Source organism: Sminthopsis crassicaudata, chromosome 3 (genome assembly GCF_048593235.1).
Source record: "Sminthopsis crassicaudata isolate SCR6 chromosome 3, ASM4859323v1, whole genome shotgun sequence".
Classification (NCBI taxonomy): domain Eukaryota; kingdom Metazoa; phylum Chordata; class Mammalia; order Dasyuromorphia; family Dasyuridae; genus Sminthopsis; species Sminthopsis crassicaudata.
This window is the reverse complement of record NC_133619.1, coordinates 236,136,862-236,162,369: the sequence shown is the minus strand read 5'-3', so window position 1 is coordinate 236,162,369 and position 25,508 is coordinate 236,136,862. Positions and strand designations below refer to the sequence as shown.

At 35.7% G+C, this 25,508-nt stretch overlaps 1 protein-coding gene across 1 annotated transcript in view; it reads right to left on the bottom strand.

The window, feature by feature from the left end:
* MXRA5 (matrix remodeling associated 5) overlaps positions 1-3,864 on the bottom strand; it is a 35,039-nt gene extending 31,175 nt beyond the window's left edge. Inside the window, exons 1-2 of the mRNA XM_074300205.1 lie at positions 3,173-3,864; positions 132-343 (exon numbers count right to left, since the gene is read on the bottom strand). Coding sequence (XP_074156306.1) covers positions 132-331 — 200 coding nt within the window. The 5' untranslated portion in view covers positions 332-343; positions 3,173-3,864. The remainder of the gene's footprint in view (positions 1-131; positions 344-3,172) is intronic.
* Positions 3,865-25,508: the final 21,644 nt, after the last annotated feature.

The following is a 25,508-nucleotide window of genomic DNA, read 5'->3' as shown; positions in this document are numbered from 1 at the left end:
GGTTGATTTTATGAAAGAACAGCATTTAGAATAAAGACTTCTTTCTATTACCCATGTATATTTAATCATTCAGATGTTATTAAGAAGAAAAATATACATATTTTAAGTGCTTAGAAAATTGTGGTACAAACCCCAAATTGATTCTTTCCACATGTTTAGAAATCCTTGCTGGCACTGAAGCTAAAGATCGAAATGTGCAGTGAACTTCAGTGGGAACATAGCATGCACATGGGTGAGGGCATGCAAGTGAATCCTGAGGATGTCCCCAAAACAGGATCAGCACCACGGATAGTGCCTCCAAAGTTGCCTTCTGCATCTTGTCAAACTTCATTATTTTGAGTACCTGTTTTATAATAATAATAATGATGATGATAGTGATGATAATAACAATAGTAATGATACATATTCATTTAGTTTTTATGTGCCATTGGTTTCTTTTTCTAGCACTGTTTTCTAAAATTATATTAAACTAAAGTTTCTAAATTTCAAATAATAAATGGATCAGTTTGATAGTCTTATGTCATTTATGAAAAGCAACATAAATTTTAACTTTCCCCTTACATTTTGTTTTACATTCTATGAACTCAGAAGTTATTAGTTACTTTCTAAGCTGATTATTCTTTGTGTAATTCTCAAATCTAACCATAGTCCTCTTTTAAACAAAAAAGAAATTAAATTAAAATAGTATTTTTCATCTGCTACCATCACTTTTACAAAAGAAATGTGGTATCTTCTTCTCCAAGTAATTTCACTGAAAGATTTTTAGAATTTTTGATATCACTACTGATAACAGATAATGTTTTCCAGGGGCAAGTCCTTCCTGTGAAAGAATTTCTTAAGCATCTGTTGCTATTTTCATATTTTTTATGACATTTCCAGCCATGATCCAATAAAAAAACATGTTAGGGTGTGGAAAGACATTCATTTCACCATGTTTTGTTTTAATGAGACCATTCTTTTCATTTAAAGAACCACATACACTATGTCAGAAGTTGCTTGTTAAAGGACACCATAGTGTTGATGGCTGTTTGGGATCCTCTATGGAAATTTTTATACACAGAGTAACAAAACAAACAAATAAACAAATAAACAAACAAAAAGCTACCTTCCTAGAATTTCAAGTATGGAAGTCTTCAAAGACTAAGAGCATTTAAATAAGTCATAGGACTGGGGACATTTTAAAAAAGCAATAATGAAAATACTCAGGGAGCTACTTTTTATCTTTTCACAAAACAACAATGCTCCACCTACATTTTTAGGAATATCAATATTATAACAGTGGTCTAACCATCATTGCACTGAATAAAAAAATAACGACCTTCACTCTTTTAAGATATTTGTTTGTTTTAAATCAAAATAAGTCTTCTTCATATGGAATGATTTTTTTTTTTTAAGTATTGGTCGTTTTATTTCCCAGTCTCCTTGAAAACTATAATGTACAGTAGTATAAATGATTCCTGCCCCCCTTCTTACTTGGAATAAAAAGGAAACAAAAATAAACGAGAAGGGGAGATGAACATAAGCCAGGAAACTACATTTACCCTAAACTCAGTTTCACATCCTTGGCATGGTGAAGAAAAAGGAAGGCTGTTGTATATTCAGGCGGTTATAGTTCTTTAAAGATAAACTTTGGAGAGACACGTCAAGGGAAGAGTTTCTACTTTGGTTTGGGTACCCCATTCCTACTCAAATCCCAATGCTACTGAAATCTGACATAGGTAGTGGTAATCTTTTTGAAAGATTTATATAGTGCTTCTCTGACTCACGGGCTGCCTAACCAAAGAGAGAGCCAAATCGATTGTTTCTTATTTAAGTGTTCCTATAGAAGTGGCTCCCAAAATTCGCTGATTTTCTCCCCTCTTTCCTCTCAATACTCATTCCTCCTTTGGAGAACTCAAGAGAAACCAACCGTCTGGCTAGCTAGAATGCATAGGGATCTCACCGGGCTCGGGTTCAGGAGGGGGTTGGGAAAAATCTTAGTACACAGAGAAGTAGCTCCACATCCTAAACCTTAGCCAGTTTCCAAAATCTCTCGGTGGCTCTCTGGAGGCTGCTCCAGACTGCACTGCTAACCAGAGACAAATTGGGGCGGGAAGGGAATGAGTCAAACTTCCTTTCTCTCAGGGAGGCGAACAATTTATTTGGACCCGCCTGCTCTCTCTCCGCCTGGATTAGCTCCAGTTTCTCTGCTCTCGTGCGCTAGGAGAGCAGCGCCATAAATTATGCTAATACTAATAACAGGGGCTGCCTGAAGCGGGCTCTCCTGCTACTTCTCTCTCGTGTTGACGCCAGATCTTATCCTCCCTTTAGGGCACGCTGATGACTTCCCCAGCTTCCTTAGCTGAAGCGAGAATAATCACGGGAGCTTTGGTTCCTTCGTGGCGGAACTCAAAGTCTGGGTTTTCGCTTACCTTCCTCTATAGCATTGAAATCTTAACCTCGAGAGAGTAAAGAACAGGGTTTGGAGTGGAGGATGGGGAAGATGCTCTGACTGTTTGGAGAGCATAGTAGGAAGTAAGGGAATTGCAGTTTTCTCCCTTCCTTGCCATTTCAAGAGAAGATTCTTCCCCACCTGGAAACCCCTTTCACGATTCTCTGTTCTAGTGTCTCAGAGCAAGAGAGCTCACTTATATGTGTGGGGGGGGGAGGGGGCATTGGGGTAGGGGTAGGGGGGTGGGTGTATGTGTATATGTATGTATGTATGAGTGTATATATTTTTGTGTATATATACACACAAACATACAAACACATATACATCTATCTATATTTATTTCTGTACACATAGTCGGCGCGCAAAGACACCGTGAAAGCAGCAGAGGTTTGTAAGTGAATCTGATTCAAATCCAACTTCTCTATAGATGCAACTTTTCTTCTCTGCTGCAGTCAGCATATTCCCTGCAGAGTTTGAGGGTTTTAAATAGCCCCTAAGCTTGTAAAAGAAAAGTGGCTGGAAACACTTAAAACTGAGTCTTCTCCCTGGCTTCCCAGATTTCTTCCAGGGACAATGCAAAGGCCACCCTCAATCCTACTTCCCTCTCATTCCTTTCCTCTTCCTCCCTTCTTTTCCCTACCAAATTTGAGCCACTTTGATAATCGCAATTATCGAAGCAGCTGGAAATGTGTGGGGGGAATGAAAAAGGAGGTAAAAGGAAAGCCCCATAGCCACATTTACCTGAAGTTTGGGGAAGCGACGTCCTACACATCAGTCTGCACACCCCATCCTCTTCAAACGGTGCCAGAGGAGGAGAAACCTAGGAACTCGTGGATAAGACTTGTGCAATGAGCACTTTCCACGAATTCTGGGCTCTTGGGCTTTTTATTCCACAGCTCCAGCGTTTTCCAAAGTCCACGCCTCACCACCACCTCCACCCTGCCCCACCCAGGGGGAGACAATGCCACGAGCCAAACGTCAGGGACCCTTCCGTTGGTGGGGTTTGAGGTCACCCTGCTGGACCTCTCTTCATCTTGCCACATGCAGAAAGGAGAAGAATGCAAGCATCCCTGCTCCAAAGCTTCACTTGGACAACTGAAATAAATATGAGCAATGACAATGACAATGACAACGACAACAACAAAGATGCCCTTTTGAAGAGTATTCCTTTTTTCCAGAGAAAATCCAGAAATCCCAACTGGGGAAGAAGAAATGAGAGGAATTCAAAGTCCGTTCAGAAAGTCTGCTGCTTTGCCCAGAGCTCTTTTCCCAGAAGTGTTGGAAACTTTTCTTTCTTTCTTTCTTTCTTTCTTTTTTTTTTTTTTTCCTTTAAGGGCAGAAAGAAGTAACAAAGTTTTCACTCCTCCGTGAAGGGGTGAGTTTTCTCTGGCAGACAGCTCAGAGCCCGTGTGCAGGCAGGATCAGACTCTTCCAAACTAGTATAAGGAGAGCAAAATTGAAGTCTTGCAATATGAGACTGGCCCTCCCTCTTTTCTTCCCTCCTCCTCTTCTTCTTACTTCCCCCTCCCATTTTCTTTGCCGGTGAGGTTAAAGTAGGAGTACAGCAGTCTTGATCTCTTTTTCCAGGGTAGGAGGCTTCTAGGGATAATCCCAATGGCAATGAGGGAATTATCTATAAGGAAAATAAGTTTCCTCTGGTGAGTAGGTGACATGACTTTGGGAGGAAAAAAAAGGTTGAGGGGGGCAAAGAAAAGACAGATGTAGTTTCTGCCAATTGTTCTCCTCCCCTAAGGAAGAAAGAAAGATTCAGGTATGGTTTCTGGGAAGAAGAGTACAGGAGGGACAAAAAGGGGATTAAGTAAACTTTATCACTCAAAGAGTTTTTCAGTTTATAGTCTACAGAAAAGAGAGAAGATAAGGGGAAAAAAAAAAGAAAGTGTCTAAAAGATGGGTAAAAGAAAAAATCATCATTTTTTTCCTTTATGGTATTCACAGAAATTAAACAATACAGAAATATTCACAGAATGCTTCCAAGAGGTTCATTAGTATACCTTGATGCTCTCAGTGACTCTGTGATTTTAGCCAGTGATTAATCATTTCACTGATGCAGGCCAAAATCTATATATGTATTCTTTTCCTACACAATCTTGTCCATGTCCTCAAGTAAGTTCTCTACAAATGATATCCTTAGATATGCTTTTCATCTCTTGACACTGTGACTATCTCAGAGGAAACTATAGGCCATCCTTACACTGTCTAAGCTCTTGCTGGTTATTTCTCACTCTAATGACATTCTTTTTTCTATGCAGTTCCTCATTGTTGTTGTATTCAATTGACCAAACGTGTATGTGATTGAATTGCCCTTTTGGGGAGAAGCTTCACAGTATAACCAATAGTTTTTTGGACTTAAGCATTGAGAGAATTTGAATTTGAATTCCAGTCCTTATACATACTAGTTATGAGGACATAGGTGATTCACTTAATCTCCCTCTGGGGTCTTAGGTTGCTTTTCCCAAAAAGTGGAGATAATCTTAATTCCCATTTCATGGGATTTTTTGTGAAAGTCAAATAATCTATTTGACAAGAATAATTTAGAAAGTAGAGATCTGCTCCTATCCTGCATGAAAGAGAAATTGTTCCCACTATAACTTGAGTTTTCTAACTGTCTGACTGTTTTCCCTCAGTCTCTCTCTCTCTCTCTCTCTTTTTTTTTTTTTTTTTTTTGGATCTTTATCCAAATCATTCCTTCTAAACTTGGATGTCTCTCAAGGTTATGCCCTGACTCCTCTCTTTTCTCTTACTACACAGTTTTACTACATGATTTCATTAGATCTCATCAACTCAATTTTTGTGATAATGATACTAATAATAGCTAATACGTGTATACATATGTATAATATGTGTGTGTATACACACACATATACATATTTGCCAGGTATATGGGAAATGATGAGATGGCTGTCCTGGGTGCTATGGTTACATGGAAGATCTGGGAGGAACTCTCCTATGTCCACCATCCACCCACTCCCAATTAGAGGAAGAGAGATAATAATATAAGGTATGATTTTTTGTTACAGTTTTTTTATTTATAAAACATATGCATGGGTAATTTTTCAGCATTGACCCTTGAAAAACCTTCTGTTTAAACTTTCCCCCTTCTTCCCCCTACTCCCTCCCATAGAGGGCAGATAGTTCAATACATGTTAAATATGTTAAAGTATATGTTAAATCCAACATATATATACACATATTTACATAATTATCTGTAGCGAGCTGTTGTCTCCAGAAGCTGCCGGATCGCTCTCTGGGAAGAGATCTGCTGTGTCTCCTCAAATCTCTCAGACAGATTCTTCTTCCTGTAGTGAACCATTGTCTCCAGGCAGTTGCTGTTAACTCTCTTGTCCAGAGAAGTGACTTCCCTTCCTGCAGAGAGCCCCGTCAGGCCTGATGTAATGCAGAGACTTCTCCTCTTCCTGGAGTGCTGTCCTCCAGCCTAGTCCAATCTGCTCTCCAGGCCCAATGTTGCCTCTTTTATCCTCCCAGAGAATGAGCGTGGGATAATGCAAGGGCTTCTGGGAAGAACCACTTCAACCAATGAGCTTGCTCCTTCTAGGATTCCTAAGGTGTAAACTCCCTTTACAGGTCTGAGCCAGAGAACTGTCAAGTCAATCTGAGTTCTCACCTTGTAATTGTCCAGACAACCTGAGTTCTCACCTAGTAATCCTAACAATTATCTTGCTGCACAAGAAAAATAGGAACTAGAAAGAAAGGAAAAAACTGAGAAGGAAAATAAAAATGCAAGCAAACAATTACAGAAAAAGTAGAAATGTTATGTTGTGTTCCACACTCATTTCCCATAGTTCTCTTTCTTAGTGTAGCTGACTCTCTTCATTACTGAACAATTGGAACTGGTTTGAATCATTTCATCGTTGAAGAGAGCCACATCCATCAGAATTGATTATTGTATAATTTTATTGTTGCTGTGTATAATGATCTCCTGGTTCTTCTCATTTCACTTAGCATCAATTCATGTAAGTCTCTCCAGTCCTCTCTGAAATCATCCTGTTGGTAATTTCTTACAGGACAATCATATTTCATACCATTCATATACCGCAATTTTCAGCCATTCTCCAATTGATGGGCATCCATTCAGTTTCTAGTTTCTAGCCATTACAAAAAGGGCTGCCACAAACATTTTTGTACATGTGGGTTCTTTTCCCTTCTTTAAGATTTCTTTGGGATATAAGTCCAATAGAAACACTGCTGGATCAAAGGGTATGCACAGTTCAATAACGTTTTAAGTATAGTTCCAAATTGCTCTCCAGAATGGTTGGATTTGTTCACAATTCTACCAACAATGCAGTAGTGTCCCAGTTTTCCTACATCCCCTCCAACATTCATAATAATCATTCCCTGTCCTGAGAGGTGTATCTCAGAGTTGTCTTAATTTGCATTTCTCTGATCAATGATTTGGAGCACCTCTTTATATGACTAGAAATAGTTTCAATTTCTTCATCTGAAAATTATCTGTTAATACCCTTTGACCGTTTATCAATTGGAGAACGGCTTGATTTCTTATAAATTTGAGTCAATTCTCTCTATTTTTTGAAAATGAGGCCTTTATCAGAACCTTTGAATGTAAAAATGTTTTCCCGGTTTATTACTTCCATTCTAATCTTGTCTGCATTAGTTTTGTTTGTACAAAAACTTTTTAACTTAATATAATCAAAATTTCCTATTTTGTGATCATTAATGATCTCTAGTTCTTCTTTGGTCACATATTCCTTCCTCTTCCACAGATCTAAGAGGTAAACTATCCTATATTATTCTAATGTATTTATAATCTCATTCTTTATGTCTAGATCATGAACCCATGTTGATCTTATCTTGGTATATGGTGTTAAGTGTGGGTCAACACCTAGTTTCTGCCATACTAGTTTCCAATTTTCCCAGCAGTTTTTTTCAAATAGTGAATTCTTATTCCAAAAGCTGGGGAGTGTTTGAGTTTGTGAAACACTAGATTGCTATAATTATTGACTATTTTGTCCTGTGAACTTAACCTATTCCATTGATCAACTAGTCTAGTTCTTAGCTTGTACCAAGTAGTTTTGATGATTGCCACTCTATAATATAATTTTAAATCTGGTACAACTAAGCCATCTTCATTTAATTGTTTTTTTTCATTAGTTCCCTTGAAATTCTTGACCTTTTGTTCTTCCAGATAAATTTTATTGTTTCTTTTTCTTTTGTTGTTATTTTCTTTTTCCAATTCACAAATTCTGTTTTCCTTGGAGTTCTTTACCTTTTCCAATTTACAAATTCTGTTTTTCTGGGAGTTCTTTATCTTTTCTATTTCACATTTCAGGGAGTTTTCTTTTTCCACTTTATCAAATCTTTATTTTAATGAGTTATAGGCCTTTTTCAAACCCTCTTTCCAAATCTTTTCCTTACCTCATCTTTCTTCTAGCTGTCTTTTAAGAGACTTTTTAATTTCTTCTAGGAGAATCTTGTGTGGTGGGGACCAAGTTATATCACCATTTGTGGCTTCATCTGGAGACAATCTACTTTTAATCTACTTGGGGTTTGAAATCTGTTCTCTTTTACTATAGAACGTGTCTGTAGTTAGAACTCATTTTGCCTTTTTATTCATTAAAAAAAAAAAAAAGTTGGGATCTGCTTTTAGGGCAAGGAGATTTTAAGTTTTCTCTACAGACCATGGCTGAGCTGGGATCAGGCTGAGTCACTCCAGGTGTTGGGTGGGTGTTGCCAGGTCCTGTGAGATTCTTTACCTTTTACATTTGTGTTGGATATTTTATAACTTCTTTGCTGATCTACTGGCTTGCAACCAGGGCAGAGTAGCCAATATTGTGGTAGAGTCCTCCCCATAGAGTCTCCACTCCACCCCTGGTCTACTCAGCTTGTGCTGGCCTCTATGCTCTGTCTCCCTGCTTGTGCCTGGCCTCTTCCCATGCTCATGCCCGATGAAAACAGACCTTTTCTGGCAATCTTTGAAATTATCTTCTGTTGGTAAGTCTGCACTCCCAATATTCATGGATTCTACCAGTCAAGCACTATTTCACAGGCTGAATTTTGTAATTAATGTGGAGGTAGTAGGAGAAAGAAGCATTTGACCTCTGCTTTCTTGGCTCCACCCTCCTAGTATGATTTTAATAATGAAAATTAATCCAAAGAAGTTGTGTTACTATCCATCTTTGCCACTGCAGTTAAGGGCCTTACAGCTAAATTCCCAATACGTGTTGCCTTCACTTTTATTTTCTATCTATCTATCTATCTATCTATCTATCTATCTATCTATCTATTTCCTTTTTCTGAGGCTGGGGTTAAGTGACTTGCCCAGGATCACAGAGCTAGGAAGTGTTAAGTGTCTGAGACCAGATTTGAACTCCGGTCCTCCTGAATTCAAGGCTGGTGCTCTGTCCACTGCGCCACCTAGCTGCCCCAACCTTCACTTTTAGAATGTTAGTTCGGGACTTCCGGCCAAGATGGCGGCGTGGAGGCAGACAGCTGCTTGAGCTCCATGTTTTCTCTCAGAACTTACTTCATGACAAGCCTCTGACTTAATGCTTGACCCAGAAAGAAATCCACAAATTATCACCAAGAGAAGACATCCTTGAAAGTCGCCAGAAAAGGTCTGTGTTTGTTCGGGGGAGGGTCAATCAGACTGGGTGCAGACTGAGGGCAGACAGCCAGAGCAAGACAGGCAGCTCACACAGCTCAGACCGGAGGGAGAGGGGTGTGATCTCTGCCATTTCTGCGAAAGGGCTTTTGCCCCAGTGTGGATGCTCCGTCTTGGCAGCAAGCCAGGAGCAACAGAGAGGGTGTAAACACCGGAGGTGAAGATTAAAACCCCAGAAAGCCAGCATCTCTCAGAGCCCGGGCACCCCCAACCCCCACCTGGACTGACTCGGTGTGTTCTCAGAGCCTCAGAGCGCAGACTCAGTACAGTCATTGCTGTTCTGTTAGTGGCTCTCTGCTGCCCTACCCCCAGTCTGTAGAGGAAGCCCATTAATAACATCCAGCCCTATCCCCCGCAAAACAGACCAATTGTTTCTCTTGTCAGTTTGTTTTCTTTGATTCCTACTCTGACAAAATGAACAAAAAATTCAAAAGGGCTCTAACCATTGACAGCTTCTGTGTGGAGAGGGAGCAGACTTCAAATGCTGAGGAGACTAGGAACAGACTGTCCCCAGATGTATCCCCTGGAAGGGATATAAGCTGCTCCTCAATACAAAAGAACCTCATAGAGGAAATCAAAAAGGCTCTCACAAGAGAGCTGGAAGAGAAATGGGAAAAGGAAAGGGAAGCTTGGCAAGAGAGCCTGGAGAAGTCATCCCATGCATTCAAAGACAGAATGGATAAAGAAATCAAATCATTGAGAAACAAGATTAGTGAGCTGGAAAAGGTAAACAACTCCAAGGAAAACAGGATTAGAGAGCTGGAAAAAGAAATCAGCTCTCTAAAAAATAAAATGGATAAAATGGAAAAAAATTCCATAGAAGATAAAAACTCAATTGGACAATTACAAAGAGATATAAAAAAAGTGAGTGAAGAAAATACATCATTGAAAATTAGACTGGAACAAGTAGAAATGAATGACTCAAGGAGAAACCAAGAGGGAGTCAAGCAAAACCAGAGAAATGAAACAATTGAAAAGACTGTCAAGTACCTTACCAGAAAGACAACAGACCTGGAAAACAGATCCAGGAGAGACAATTTGAGAATAATCGGACTCCCTGAAAAATGGGAGGAAAAAAAGAGCTTGGACACCATTTTCGAGGAAATTATCAAAGAGAACTGCCCAGACGTTTTGGAAACAGAGGGTAAAATAGACATTGAGAAAATTCATCGATCACCTACTGAAAGGGACCCTAAAATCAAAACGCCAAGAAATATAGTGGCCAAGTTCAAGAACCATCAGACAAAGGAAAAGATATTGGAAGCTGCTAGAAAAAAACAATTCAGATATGGAGGATCCACAATAAGGATAACACAGGATCTAGCAGCATCCACATTAAAAGAACGCAGGGCCTGGAACATGATATTCCGAAAGGCTAAGGAACTTGGTATGCAGCCAAGAATAACTTACCCAGCAAGAATGAGCATCGTTTTCCAGGGAAGAAGATGGACATTTAACGAAATAAATGAATTCCATCTATTTTTGATGAAAAAACCAGACCTACATAAGAGGTTTGATCTTCAAATACAGAACTCAAGAGACTTCTAAAAAAGGTAAAAAGAAATCTTGAGAACTATACTTCTGTCAAAAAAATATGTAAAGAACATATGTACAATTTGTCTTAGAAACTAGAGGTGGAAAGGAGATTATATCATAAAAAAGTATAAAGTGGTGGTACTACATCTCATGAAGAGGCAAAGGTAACCTATTATATCTGAGAGAAAGAAAGGAGGGAGATGAACATAGCGTGTATCAATAGACATATTCGATTTATGGTGAAACTTCTTCCACTTCATTGAAAAGTGAAAGGGAAGGAGTAAGCTAAGGGGAAGGGAATACAGTAATTTTGAGGAAAAGGGGTAAAATAAGGGGAGGATCTTTAAGGTGAGGGAGGGATCCTAAAAAGGGAGGGCTGTGAAAAGCAAGTGGTGTTTACCAGTTTAATACTGGATAGGAGGGTAAAAGGGAAGGAAAGGGGAAAAGCATAAGCAGGGGTTAATAGGATGGCAAGCAATATAGAATTAGTCCTTCTAACAATAAATGTGAATGGGGCAAACTGCCTCATAAAGAGGAAGCAGTTAGCAGACTGGATTAAAAGTCAGAATCCTACTATATGTTGTTTACAGGAAACACACCTGAAACAGGATGAGACATTCAAACTAAAAGTAAAAGGGTGGAGCAGAATCTATTATGCTTCAGGCAAAACCAAAAAAGCAGGAGTAGCCATCCTCATCTCAGATCAAGCAAAAACAAAAATTGATCTAATTAAAAGAGATAAGGAAGGGCATTATATCCTGCTAAAGGGAAGCATCAATAGTGAAGCAGTATCAATATTAAACATGTATGCACCAAGTGGTGCAGCATCTAAATTCTTAAAAGAGAAATTAAGAGAGCTGCAAGAGGAAATAGATAGCAAAACTATAATAGCGGGAGATCTCAACCTTGCACTCTCAGAATTAGATAAATCAAACCACAAAATAAATAAGAAAGAAGTCAAAGAGGTAAATAGAATACTAGAAAAGTTTGATATGATAGATCTTTGGCGAAAGCTAAATGGAGACAGAAAGGAATATACTTTCTTCTCAGCAGTTCATGGAACCTATACAAAAATTGATCATATACTAGGGCATAAAAACCTCAAAATCAAATGCAGTAAGGCAGAAATAGTAAATGCATCCTTTTCAGACCATAATGCAATCAAAATAACATTTAATAAAAAGCCAGGGGAAAATAGACCAAAAAATAATTGGAAACTAAATAATCTTATACTAAAGAATGATTGGGTAAAACAGCAAATCATAGACATAATTAATAACTTCACCCAAGAAAATGACAATAATGAGACATCATACCAAAATGTGTGGGATACAGCCAAAGCAGTAATTAGGGGAAGTTTTATATCTCTACAGGCCTACCTGCATAAAATAGAGAAAGAGAGGGCCAACGAATTGGGTTTACAACTAAAATTGCTAGAAAAGGAACAAATTAAAAACCCCCAGACAAACACAAAACTTGAAATTCAAAAAATAAAAGGTGAGATTAATAAAATTGAAAGTAAAAAAACTATTGAATTAATTAATAAAACTAAGAGTTGGTTTTATGAAAAAACCAACAAAATAGACAAACCCTTAGTAAACCTGATTAAAAAAAGGAAAGAGAAAAAGCAAATTGATAGTCCTGAAAATGAAAAGGGTGAACTCACCACTAATGAAGAGGAAATTAGAACAATAGTTAGGAGCTACTTTGCTCAACTTTATGCCGATAAATTCGATAACTTAAATGAAATGGAAGAATACCTTCAAAAATATAGCTTGCCCAGATTAACAGAGGAAGAAGTAAGTAGTCTAAATAGTCCCATCTCAGAAAAAGAAATAGATCAAGCTATTAACCAACTTCCTAAGAAAAAGTCCCCAGGACCAGATGGATTTACAGGTGAATTCTACCAAACATTTAAAGAACAACTAACTCCAATGCTATGTAAACTATTTGAAAAAATAGGGATTGAAGGAGTCCTACCAAATTCCTTCTATGACACAGACATGGTACTGATACCTAAACCAGGTAGATCGAAAACTGAGAAAGAAAACTATAGACCAATTTCCTTAATGAATATTGATGCTAAAATCTTAAATAAGATATTAGCAAATAGACTTCAGAAAATCATCCCCAGGATAATACACTATGACCAAGTGGGATTTATACCAGGAATGCAAGGCTGGTTTAATATTAGGAAAACTATTAGTATAATTGACCATATTAATAATCAAATTAATAAAAACCATATGATCATCTCAATAGATGCAGAAAAGGCATTTGATAAAATCCAACATCCATTCCTACTAAAAACGCTTGAGAGTATAGGAATAAATGGACTATTCCTTAAAATAATAAGGAGCATATATTTAAAACCTTCAGTAAACATCATATGTAATGGTGATAAACTAGAACCTTTCCCTGTAAGATCAGGAGTGAAACAAGGTTGCCCACTATCACCATTACTATTCAATATAGTACTAGAAACTCTAGCCTTGGCAATAAGAGCCGAGAAAGAGATCCAAGGAATTAGAGTAGGAAATGAAGAAATCAAATTGTCACTTTTCGCAGATGACATGATGGTATACTTAGAGAACCCCAAAGACTCTGCTAAAAAGCTATTAGAAATAATTCAGAATTTTAGCAAAGTCGCAGGATACAAAATAAATCCACATAAATCCTCAGGATTTTTATACATTACCAACACAATCCAACAATAAGAGATACAAAGAGAAATTCCATTCAAAATAACAGTCGATAGTATCAAATATTTGGGAATATATCTACCAAAGGAGAGTCAGGAATTATATGAGCAAAATTACAAAACACTTGCCACAAAAATAAAGTCAGATTTAAATAATTGGAAAGACATTCAATGTTCTTGGATAGGCCGAGCGAATATAATAAAGATGACAATACTCCCCAAACTAATCTATTTATTTAGTGCTATACCAATCAGACTCCCAAGAAACTATTTTAATGACCTAGAAAAAATAACAACAAAATTCATATGGAAGAATAAAAGGTCGAGAATTGCAAGGGAACTAATGAAAAAAAAGTCAGAGGAAGGTGGTCTAAGTGTACCTGATTTAAAGCTATATTATAAAGCAACAGTCACCAAAACCATTTGGTATTGGCTAAGAAATAGACTAGTTGATCAGTGGCATAGGTTAGGTTCACAGGACAAGATAGTGAATAAAAATAGCAATCTAATCTTTGATAAACCCAAAGATCCTAAATTTTGGGATAAGAATTCATTATTTGACAAAAACTGCTGGGAAAACTGGAAATTAGTATGGCAGAAACTAGGCATGGACCCACATTTAACACCACATACTAAGATTAGAACAAAATGGGTCCAAGATTTAGGCATAAAGAATGAAATCATAAATAAATTGGAGGAACATGGGATGGTTTACCTCTCAGACTTGTGGAGGAGGAAGGAGTTTGTGTCCAAGGGAGAACTAGAGACCATTATTGATCACAAAATAGAACATTTTGATTACACCAAATTAAAAAGTTTCTGCACAAACAAAACTAATGCAAACAAGATTAGAAGGGAAGTAACAAATTGGGAAAAAAATTTTACAGTTAAAGGTTCTGATAAAGGCCTCATCTCCAAAATATACAGAGAATTGACTTTAATTTATAAGAAATCAAGCCATTCTCCAATTGATAAATGGTCAAAGGATATGAACAGACAATTTTCAGATTATGAAATTAAAACTATTTCCACTCATATGAAAGAGTGTTCCAAATCACTATTGATCAGAGAAATGCAAATTAAGACAACTCTGAGGTATCATTACACACCTGTCAGATTGGCTAAGATGACAGGAACAAATAACGATGAATGTTGGAGGGGCTGTGGGAAAACTGGGACACTGATGCATTGTTGGTGGAGTTGTGAAAGAATCCAACCATTCTGGAGAGCAATCTGGAATTATGCCCAAAAAGTTATAAAAATGTGCATACCCTTTGACCCAGCCATACTACTACTGGGCTTATACCCCAAGGAACTACTAGAGAAGGGAAAGGGTCCTGTATGTGCCAAAATGTTTGTGGCAGCCCTTTTCATAGTGGCTAGAAGCTGGAAGATGAATGGATGTCCATCAATTGGAGAATGGTTGGGTAAACTATGGTATATGAATGTTATGGAATATTATTGTTCTATAAGAAATGACCAACAGGAGAAATACAGAGAGGCTTGGAGAGACTTACATCAACTGATGCTGAGTGAAACGAGCAGAACCAGAAGATCATTATACACTTCAACAATGATACTGTACGAGGATGTATGCTGATGGAAGTGGATTTCTTCAACATAGAGAAGAGCTAATCCAATTCCAATTGATTAATGATGGACAGAACCAGCTACATCCAGAAAAGGAACACTGGGAAATGAATGTAAACTGTTATTTTTACCTTCTGAATCCAATTCTTCCTGTGCAACAAAAAATTCGGTTCTACACACATATATTGTATCTAAATTATACTGTAATGTATTTAACATATATAAGACTGCTTGCCATCTGGGGGAGGGGGTTGGGGGAGTAAGGGAAAAAATCTGAATAGAAGTAAGTGCAAGGGATAATGTTGTAAAAAAATTACCCATGCATATGTACTGTCAAAAAATGTTATAATTATAAAATAAAATTTAAAAAAAAAAAAAAAAAAAAAAAGAATGTTAGTTCTTTGAAGGCAGGACTTGTCTTTTTTTGCTCTTTATATCCCCAACACTCTGTAAAGTGCTTGCCACAAAGTAAGGATTTAGCAAATGGTTTTTCATTTATTCATCTAACAAAGTTAGATCATGGCCTTGAATGCCAAATTAAGGAGTCTGGACATGGAAAGTAGGCATTAGAGAGGTTTTGAGAGATTTTATTTAGTGATGTGATATGACCTGGCTTTTAGGAAAATTAATCTGGCAATTGTGTAGAATAGATTGGAAGTGGAATTATATGAAGGCAAGATCAGTTAGAGGTCTCTAGTTTAGATATCAAGTAAGAAGGGCCTGAAGTAAAACAATATTGTAAAGAAAAGAAAGGGGTAAAATCAACAAAAGGGACCTAGAGGGTCAAAGAGATTAAGTGATTAACTTTGGGCAACAAAGTTAATAAATGTCAATTACAATTCAAACACAGATCTTTGAATTCCAAAATCTTTTCACTACACCAGATTGCCTGTCCTATATTAGATACATATGCTATATTTGTTCCAAATACTGGGGAAGTCAGGAGCTAGCTTGCCAAATTTCCAGATTAAATTATGAAGAATTCTTGTTTTATTTCTTGTTTGGAAACATACTTATCCTTCTATTAGATTTGGAACTGGATATATAGATAGATAGATATACATACACATATACATTTATTATATTTATTACTTGGTTTACCAAAAAAAAATTTAAGAATGGAAACTTTTTTTACAAGTGTCTATGGTGCTAATTGCTTTTCATTAGAATCCTGCCTGCATTAAATGCCCTTAACATTTGTCAGTAGTTTGATAGCACACAGTCTTATAAAAACCTATAAATTGAAATGACATAACTGAGAAGTTATTGTTCTCTTAATACACTTCTCTGTTTTGTGCACTCAGAAGCATATGGTCTAAGTCAGCCTTTCTTTGTTTCCTATCTTCCATTTAACAGAAATCTTATTGTGGGTTGTACCACCCAAGCTCAATAGCACTTTTTCTTCCCTTATATTTGGGGAGAGAAATTTTCTTCCCTAACACAACAGAGGTTGTCAATGCCATCAGATGACTTATCAGGCCTGATGTTCTTGAATTAGGAATGGGAAGAAGTGAAGATTTAATTTATTTAACATCTTGTAAATAAAAGTATCTATGGGATCTCCTCTTTGTGCTTGTGTCTTTTCTCATTCTCAATCCTTTCCCCTTTAAAAAGAAAAATAAGTGAAAATCAGATAGAAACTAAAGCTGCATGTGGTTATCTGATATGCAGCCTATCAGCTCTTCAAGACCTCCATTTTTTACTTTAGACAAGTTATATTATACTACACTAGACTGAAAACAGAGTAGCCATGTGACTCTTACTTAATAATTATTGCAAATGTAGCTCCAGAGTCACATAGCCATAAGTACTCCTTATGTTTATAAAGACTTTTAAAAAAAAATCTTTATAATCAGGAGAATACAGATCCTTATTCCTACAAAAGTTAAAAACAAACAAACAAACAAACAAAAAAAAAACCTGGCTGAACAGGAAATCCCAACTCAGCACTCTAAGGTTAGTCTCAAAAGAAAATCTCATGAGCAATTGCAAATGTAGTAGTAGATGATCAGAAACAGATTTTTAAAGAATATTCAGTTCTATTCAATCTTGACTCTCTTAAATAATAATGTAAGCCATAGGTTGCTAAAAATGAGAGGTGTAGTCTAATTGTGGATACCCAGCATAATCAATTTGAGGGATTATATTCTAGGCCAGAAAATTCAAATGTGAATTCTTCAATATAAAAATATTTTGTTTATTCTCCATGTGTAGTACTGTTAGTGTCTGTTGACTGAGAAAATGTATGCCCCAAATTATTATTAGTCATAATTATGTTCCCCTTCAATTGAAGGGGTGGACAGCTACCTACTCTTTGGAGGACAGAGAGCTTTAAGAAAAGAGTTTATTATATTTTAAGATTCTTTTGTGTGTAGATTGAATTAACCAACTAACTAAGTCCCTTTCTAAATCTTAAATTCTGTGAAAAATTATTATATGTTCCCATATATGGATTAGTCTTTAAAAGTTTGTTTGCATATAGATTTGCATGTAGATTTAAACAACTCCTGAAAACTCTGTGGTTCCCTAGAGGTTCCCTCTATGAGTCCCTATATAGTTCTGATATTACAAAGATCTTTCTAGGTTGCCCTTAGATCATCTTAAAATAGGATAATGACATATAAAGCATCCAGTGATACAAGCTAAAAGATTTTTGTTTTTGTTATTGTTCTTAATCTTTAATCTGTAAGCATAATTTGTCTATGTTTGCTTAGAACCAAAATGATTGAGGGGAAAATATTTTTTAATAAACATTGGGGATATAAAGAGGAAAATGAAAGACAGTTTCTGCCCTCAATTTAATGGGGAAGGTAATTCACAAAAGGAAACTAAAAATGAGAATGGAGGATGTCAGAAGTTATTTCTCTTGGGAAATGATTTTTGTGCAGGGGAAAACAAGCAGAATATCTAATGAAAAGGAAAAAGAAAATGATACTGAGAGAGGAATTAATTGCTCTGCTCCATAACCTTTTAGGCTGAAGGGAGAGGAAAGTGGAGGTACTGTGGAAGTATCAAGTATCAAAGGTGAATCAATCTCAAAGACAAGAAGATTTCAGGTGATGAGCTTATGTTATGAAAGGCATGATGTTCATGTAGTTGAAACTAAACAGCATATATGAGGAGAAGTGGAGTGGTTTTACTTTATTCAGTTAGATTTTTTAAAAAAATATTATTTAATTAAATTAAAACAATTTAGAGTGTAGAAAATTGTCTCTGTGGCATTTAAGTAAACATAACAATGGAATATTATTGCTCTGTAAGAATATGACCCAGCAGGAGGAATACAGAGAGGCCTGGAGAGACTTACATCAACTGATGCTGAGTGAAATGAGCAGAACCAGAAGATCACTATACACTTCAACAACAATACTGTATGAGGATGTATTCTGATGGAAGTGGAAATCTTCAACATAAAGAAAAGCCAACTCACTTCCAGTTGATCAATGATGGACAGAGGTAGCTACACCCAGAGAAGAAACACTGGGAAGTGAATGTAAATTGTTAGCACTAATATCTGTCTGCCCAGGTTACATGTACCTTCGGAATCTAATGCTTATTGTGCATCAAGAAAATGATATTCACACACATGTATTGTATCTAGGTTATATTGTAACACATGTAAAATGTATGGGATTGCCTGTCATCGGGGGGAGGGAATAGAAGGAGGGGGAGGATAATTTGGAAGAATGAATACAAGGGATAATATTATAAATTATATATATATATATATATATATATATATATATATATATATATATATATATATATAAAATAAAAAAAATCATGCTTCAAATCAAACTCGGGTATGGTACAGACATTGTAACTCAAGAATTTTGTCAAGGAAAATAGTCTTGATATCTTAGATCTACATGATAAATCAGAAATAAAAAACTGATCCACTTTTTAAAGAAAATTTAAGAAACCTCCTGAAAGAGAGCTCAAAATGAAAACTCCTAGAAATATTATCATCAAAATCCTGACTCCCAGGACAAAGAGAATATATTATAAGCAGCCAGAATAAAAAAAAAATCAATACAAATATCATAGAGACACAGAAAGTACCACACAAGATTTCATAAGAATACCATATCACAAGACCTACAATTCTCTAATGTGGGATCAGAGCTTCCACATTAGAGAATTGTAGATCCTGGGATATGACATTCTGGAAGGCAAAGGATTTAGCATTACAACCAAGAATAACTACCTGTCAAAACTGAGTATACTCCTTCACAAGGTGAAATGATTATTTAATGAAATAGAGGATTTTAAAGCATTCCTGATGAAAAGACCAGAGCCGAACAGAAAAACTCTCATTTAAACATAGGATTCAAGAGTAGCACAAAAAAGTAAACATGAAAGAGAAATCATAAATATGATTCATGTAAGTCCTAAGAACTTTATTATTAAGGCAATTAGAAACTGTCTACATGGATAGAGAACATAAGTATGAGTCAATTAGATTGGGATGATATCAAAAAGTGAAGGAATGAAAAAGAGGGTTGCACTGGGAGAAAGAGGAATGGATAGTTAGAATGGGGGGGAATCATCTTCCTAAAAGAGGCCTGTAAGGAAGAGTTTTTATAGTGGAGGGGGAAATGGGATAGTGATGGGATGGGGGGGCGGAATGCTTGAATTGCCTTTTCATTTGAATTGTTTTATGTAGTGATGTAGTAATGACCAACTGTTAAAAGACTTACCTACACTGAGTAAATGCTATCTTCTCCTGAAAGAAAAGTGATGAACTCTTTGTGTAAATTGAAGTAGAGTTTTTCCACTTTATTTTTCTTGCCTTTTTTTTTTTTTTTTTTTTTTTTGTGATAATGGCTAATCTGGAAATGTTTTGCTTGATTTCACAACAATAACTGATATTAAATTGTTCATCTCAATGGATGGGAGAGAGGTAGAAATGAAGAAGAGAACTTGAAAGCAATTTTTTGAAATAAATAATAACAATATTATAATAATAAATATAACAAAATGATAATTGAAAAAGATACTTTACCACAGATATCGAATTAATAAAGGTAATCAATATAAAATTGTGAATGGAAGTGGTAAGATTATATCAGTAGAAACATCAATACTTCAGAATAAAATATAGTTGCATTGGTATAAGTATTATTTATATCTTTCTATGTTGCAGTAGTCGACATAATTCATTGAATGACAGCAACTTCCTGAGTACTAAAGCTGGTACTCAGATAATAATTTTTAACAATCCCATATTCAAGATCATTCCATTTTGGTAGATTGTCAGAGTTTGATCTATATTGATATATCTATATCAATGTAGGACTTTAAAAGTAATTCCAGGAGAGAAGTATTTACATATCAGAGCTTATATATTTTGTATTTGTTCCTTAATTTGGACACTTTTTTTAATTATAGTTTTTTTTATTTACCAGATATTTGCATGGGTAATTTTACAACATTGACAATTGCCAAACCTTTTGTTCCAATTTTTCCCCTCCTTCCCCCTCCCCCAGATGGCAGGTTGACCAATACATGTTAAATATGTTAGAGTATAAATTAAATTCAATATATGTATACATGACCAAACAGTTGTTTTGCTGAACAAAAAGAATAGGACTTTGAAATAGTGTACATTTAGCCTGTGAAGGAAATCCAAAATGCAGGCGGACAAAATTAGAGGGATTGGAAAATCTATGTAGTGGTTCATAGTCATCTCCAAGAGTTCTTTCGCTGTGTATAGCTGGTTCAGTTCATTGCTGCTCTATTGGAACTGATTTGGTTCATCTCATTGTTGGAGAGGGCCATGTCCAACAGAATTGATCATCATACAGTATTGTTGTTGAAGTATATAATGATCTCCTGGTCCTGCTCATTTCACTCAGCATCAGTTCATGTAAGTCTTTCCACTTATTGAAATCATTCTGCTAGTCATTTCTTACAGAACAATAACATTCCATAATATTCATATACCACAATTTATTCAGCCAGTCTCCAATTGATGGGCATCCACATAGTTTCCATTTCTCCACCACAAAGAGGGCTGCCACAAACATTTTTGCACATACAAGTCCCTTCCCCTTCTTTAAGATCTCTTTGGGATACAAACCCAGTAGTAACGCTGCTGGATCAAAGGGTATGCATAGTTCAATAATGTTTTGAGCATAGTTCCAAATTGCTCTCCAGAATGGCTGGATGTATTCACAGTTCCATCAACAATGTATCAGTGTCCTTGTTTTCCCACATCCCCTCCAATATTCTGCATTACCTTCCCCTGTCATTCTAGCCAATCTGACAGGTGTGTAGTGGTATCTCAGAGTTATCTTAATTGCATTTCTCTGATTAATAATGATTTGGAGCATCTTTTCATATGACTAGAAACAGTTTCAATTTCTTTGTCCGAGAGTTGTCTGTCATATCCTTTGACCATTTATCAATTAGAGATTGGCTTGATTTCTTATATATTAAAGTCAATTCTCTACATATTTTGGAAATGAGGCCTTTATCTGAACCTTTGACTGTAAAAATGTTTTCCCAGTTTATTGTTTCCCCTCTAATCTCATCTGCATTGATTTTGTACAACATTTTTTCAATTTGATATAATCAAAGCTTTCTACTTTGTGATCAATAATGATCTCTAGTTCTTTGGACATGAATTCATTCCTCTTCCACAGGTCTGAGAGGTAAACTATCCTATGTTCCTCTAATTTATTTATAATCTCATTCTTTATTCCTAGGTCATGAATCCATTTTGACCTGACCTTGGTGTGGATCAATGCCTAGTTTCTGCCATATTAATTTCCAATTTTCCCAGCAATTGTTGTCAAATATTGAGTTCTTATACCAAAGGCTGGGGTCCTTGGGTTTGTCAGACACTAGATTATTAGAGTTATTGATTATTTTGTCCTTTGGATCTAACCTATTCCACTGATCAACTAATCTATTCCTTAGCCAATACCAAATGGTTTTGGTAACCGCTGCTTTATAATATAATTTTAGATCTGGTAAGCTAGACCACCTTCATTTGATTTTTTTTTTCATTAATTCCCTTGAAATTCTTGATCTTTTGTTTTTCCATATGAACTTTGTTGTTATTTTTTCTAAATAATTAAAATAATCGTGGGGGAGTCTGATTGGTATAGTGCTAAATAAATAGATTAGTTTAGGTAGTATTTCATCTTTATTATATTTTCTCGCCCTATCCAAGAGCATTTAATATTTTTTCCAATTGGTTAGATTGGACTTAATTTGTGTGGAAAGTGTTTTGTAGTTTTGCTCATATAGTTTCTGATTTTCCCTTGATAGATAGATTCCTAAATATTTTATACTATCAGTAGTTACTTTAAATGGAATTTCTCTCTGTAACTCTAACTGTTGGACTTTATTAGTGACATATAAGAATGCTGATGATTTATGTGGATTTATTTTGTATCCTGCAACTTTCCTAAAGGTGTAGATTATTTCTAATAGCTTTTTAGTTGAATCTTGGGGTTCTCTATATATACCATCATATCATCAGCAAAGAGTGATAATTTGGTTTCCTCATTACCTACTTTAATTCCTTTAATCTCTTTCCCCACTCTTATTGACAAAGCTAGCATTTCTAATACAATATTGAATATTGTTTCACCCCTGATGTTAATGGGAATGGTTGAAATCTTTCCCCATTACATATGATGCTTATTGGTGGCTTTAAATAGATGCTACTGATTATTTTAAGGAAAAGTCCATTTATTCCTATACTCTCAAGCGTTTTTAGTAGGAATGGATGTTGGATTTTATCAAATGCTTTTTCTGCATCTATTGAGATGATCATATGGTTTTTATTAATTTGATTATTAATATGGTCAATTTTACTAATAGTTTTCCTAATATTGAACCAGCTCTGCATTCCTGATATAAATCCTACTTGCTCATGATGTATTATCCTGGGGATGATTTTCTAGAGTCTTTTTGCTAATATCTTATTTAAGATTTTAGCATCAATATTCATTAGAGAGATTAGTCTATAGTTTTTTTCTCTGTTTTCACCTACCTGGTTTGTGTATCAGTACCATGTCTGTGTCATAAAAGGAATTTGGTAGCATTCCTTCTTTCCCTATTTTTAAAAATAGTTTATATAACATTGGTTATGTAAATGTTTGGTAGAATTCACCTGTGAATCCATCTGGTCCTGGAAATTTTTTCTTAGGGAGTTGATTAGTAGCTTGCTCTATTTCTTTTTCTGAAATGGGACTATTTAAGCAATTTACTTCCTCCTCTATTAATCTGGAAAGCCTATATTTTTGGAGGTAGTCCTCCATTTCACTTAGGTTATCAAATTTATTGGCATAGAGTTGGGCAAAGTAACTCCTTATTATTTCTCTAATTTCCTCCTCATTGGTGGACAGTTCCCCATTTTCATTTTTAAGACTAACAATTTGATTTTCCTCTCTCCTTTTTCTAATCATATTTATTATCTATTTTATTGGCTTTTTCATAAAACCAACTCTTAGTTTTATTTATTAATTTAATAGTATTTTTACTTTCAATATTATTAATTTCTCCTTTTAATTTTAGAATTTCAAGTTTAGTATTTGATTGGGGTTTTAAAATTTGGTCTTTATCTAGCTTTTTAAGTTGCAAGCCCAATTCATTGAGCTTCTCTTTCTCTATTTTCTTCAGGTAAGCCGCCAAAAATATAAAATTTCTCCTTATTCCCGCTTTAGCTGCATCCCACAAATTTTGGTATGATGTCTCATCATTGTCCTTATCTTGAGTGAAATTATTAATTGTGTCTATAATTTGCTGTTTCACCCAATCATTCTTTAAGATGAGATTATTTAGTTTCCAATTATTTTTTGATCTATTTACCCCTAACTTTTTGTGAATGCATTGTGATCTGAGAAGAAAGCCTTTACTATTTCTGCCTTCCTGCATTTAATTTTGAGATCTTTATGTCCTAATATATAGTCAATTTTTGTATAGGTTTCATGAACTGCTGAGAAGAAAGTATACTCCTTTCTGTCACCATTCAGTTTTCTCCAAAGATCTATCATACCTAATTTTCATAATATTCGATTTACCTCTTTACTTTCTTTCTTACTTGTTTTGTGATTTGATTTATCCAATTCTGAGAGTGCAAGTTTGGGATCTCCCATTATTATAGTTTTACTGTCTATTTCTTCTTGCAACTCTCTTGACTTCTCCTTTAGGAAGTTAGATGCTATACCACTTGATGCATATATGTTTAGTATTGATATGGCTTCATTTCCTATGCTACCCTTTAGCAAGATATAGTTTCCTTCCTTATCTCTTTTGATTAGATCAGTTTTTACTTTTGCTTGATCTGAGATAAGGATGTCTACCCCTGCCTTTTTTTGACTTCACTTGAAGCATAATAGATTCTGCTCCAGCCTTTTACTTTTACTCTATAATTATCTTCCTGCTTTAAATGTGTTTCCTGTAAACAACTTATTATTGGGTTCTGACTTTTGATCCAGTCTGCTATCCATCTCTGCTTAATGGGAGTGTTCATCACATTCACATTTACATTTAAAATTACTAATTCTGTATTTCCTGTAATCATAATACCCCCTGATTATGTTTTTTTCCCTTACCTCCCCCAAACCCCTTCCCCAGCATTAAACTTATGAGCCCCACTTGCATCACGCAGCCCTCCCTCTTTAATATCCCTCCCTCCTCCCTTTAAATCCCTTTCTCTTTCTTATTCCCTTTCCTTATGTTCTTTTCCTTTTCCCTTTTCATTTCCCTTTTTTTAATGAGGTGAGAAAGAATTTTCTGTAAAACTAATATATTAATTATTTTCTCTTTGAGCCAATTCTGATGGGAGTAAAGTTCACACAATGTTCCTCCCCCTCTCTAACTTCCCTCAGATATGATAGGTTTTCTTTGCCTCTTTGTGGGATGTAGTTTCCCTCTTTTTATCTCCTCTTTCCCTTTTTTCTTACACTGTCCCCTTTCTATTTCTACTTCCCCCTTTTTTTGTTATACCCTTAAAATCAAATTATACATGTAGTCTTAATGTATATCCACAACAGAAATACAGTTCTCAAGAATCCCTTTTACCTTTTTCTGCTTCTCTTGAGTCCTATTATTAGAGATCAAATTTTTTGTTTAGATCTGTTTTTTTTTTCCTTAGAAACATATGGAATTCATCTGTTTCATTAAATGTCCCTCTTCTTCCATGGAAGAAGATGCTCAACTTAGCTGGGTAATTTATTCTTAGCTGCATTCCAAGTTCTTTTTACTTTAGGAATATCAGATTCCAGGCCCTTCGATCCTTTAATGTAGAGGTAGCCAGATCTTGAGTGACCCTTATTGTGGCATCTTGGTATTTGAATTATTTTTTTCCTGGCTGCTTGTAATATTTTTTCCTTAGTCTGATAGTTCTGATATTTGGCCACAATGTTCCATGGAGTTTTTTGTTTGTTTGTTTGTTTTTTGTTTTTGTTTTTTTTTTTAAGGTCTTTTTCAGAAGGTGTTTGATGAATTCTTTCAATGTCTATTTTACCTTCTGGTTCTATTGTCTCTGGGCAGTTCTCTTTGATGGTTTCCTGTAAAATAGTATGTCAGCTCTTTTTTTTTCCTCATAATTTTCGGGAAGTCCAATAATCCTC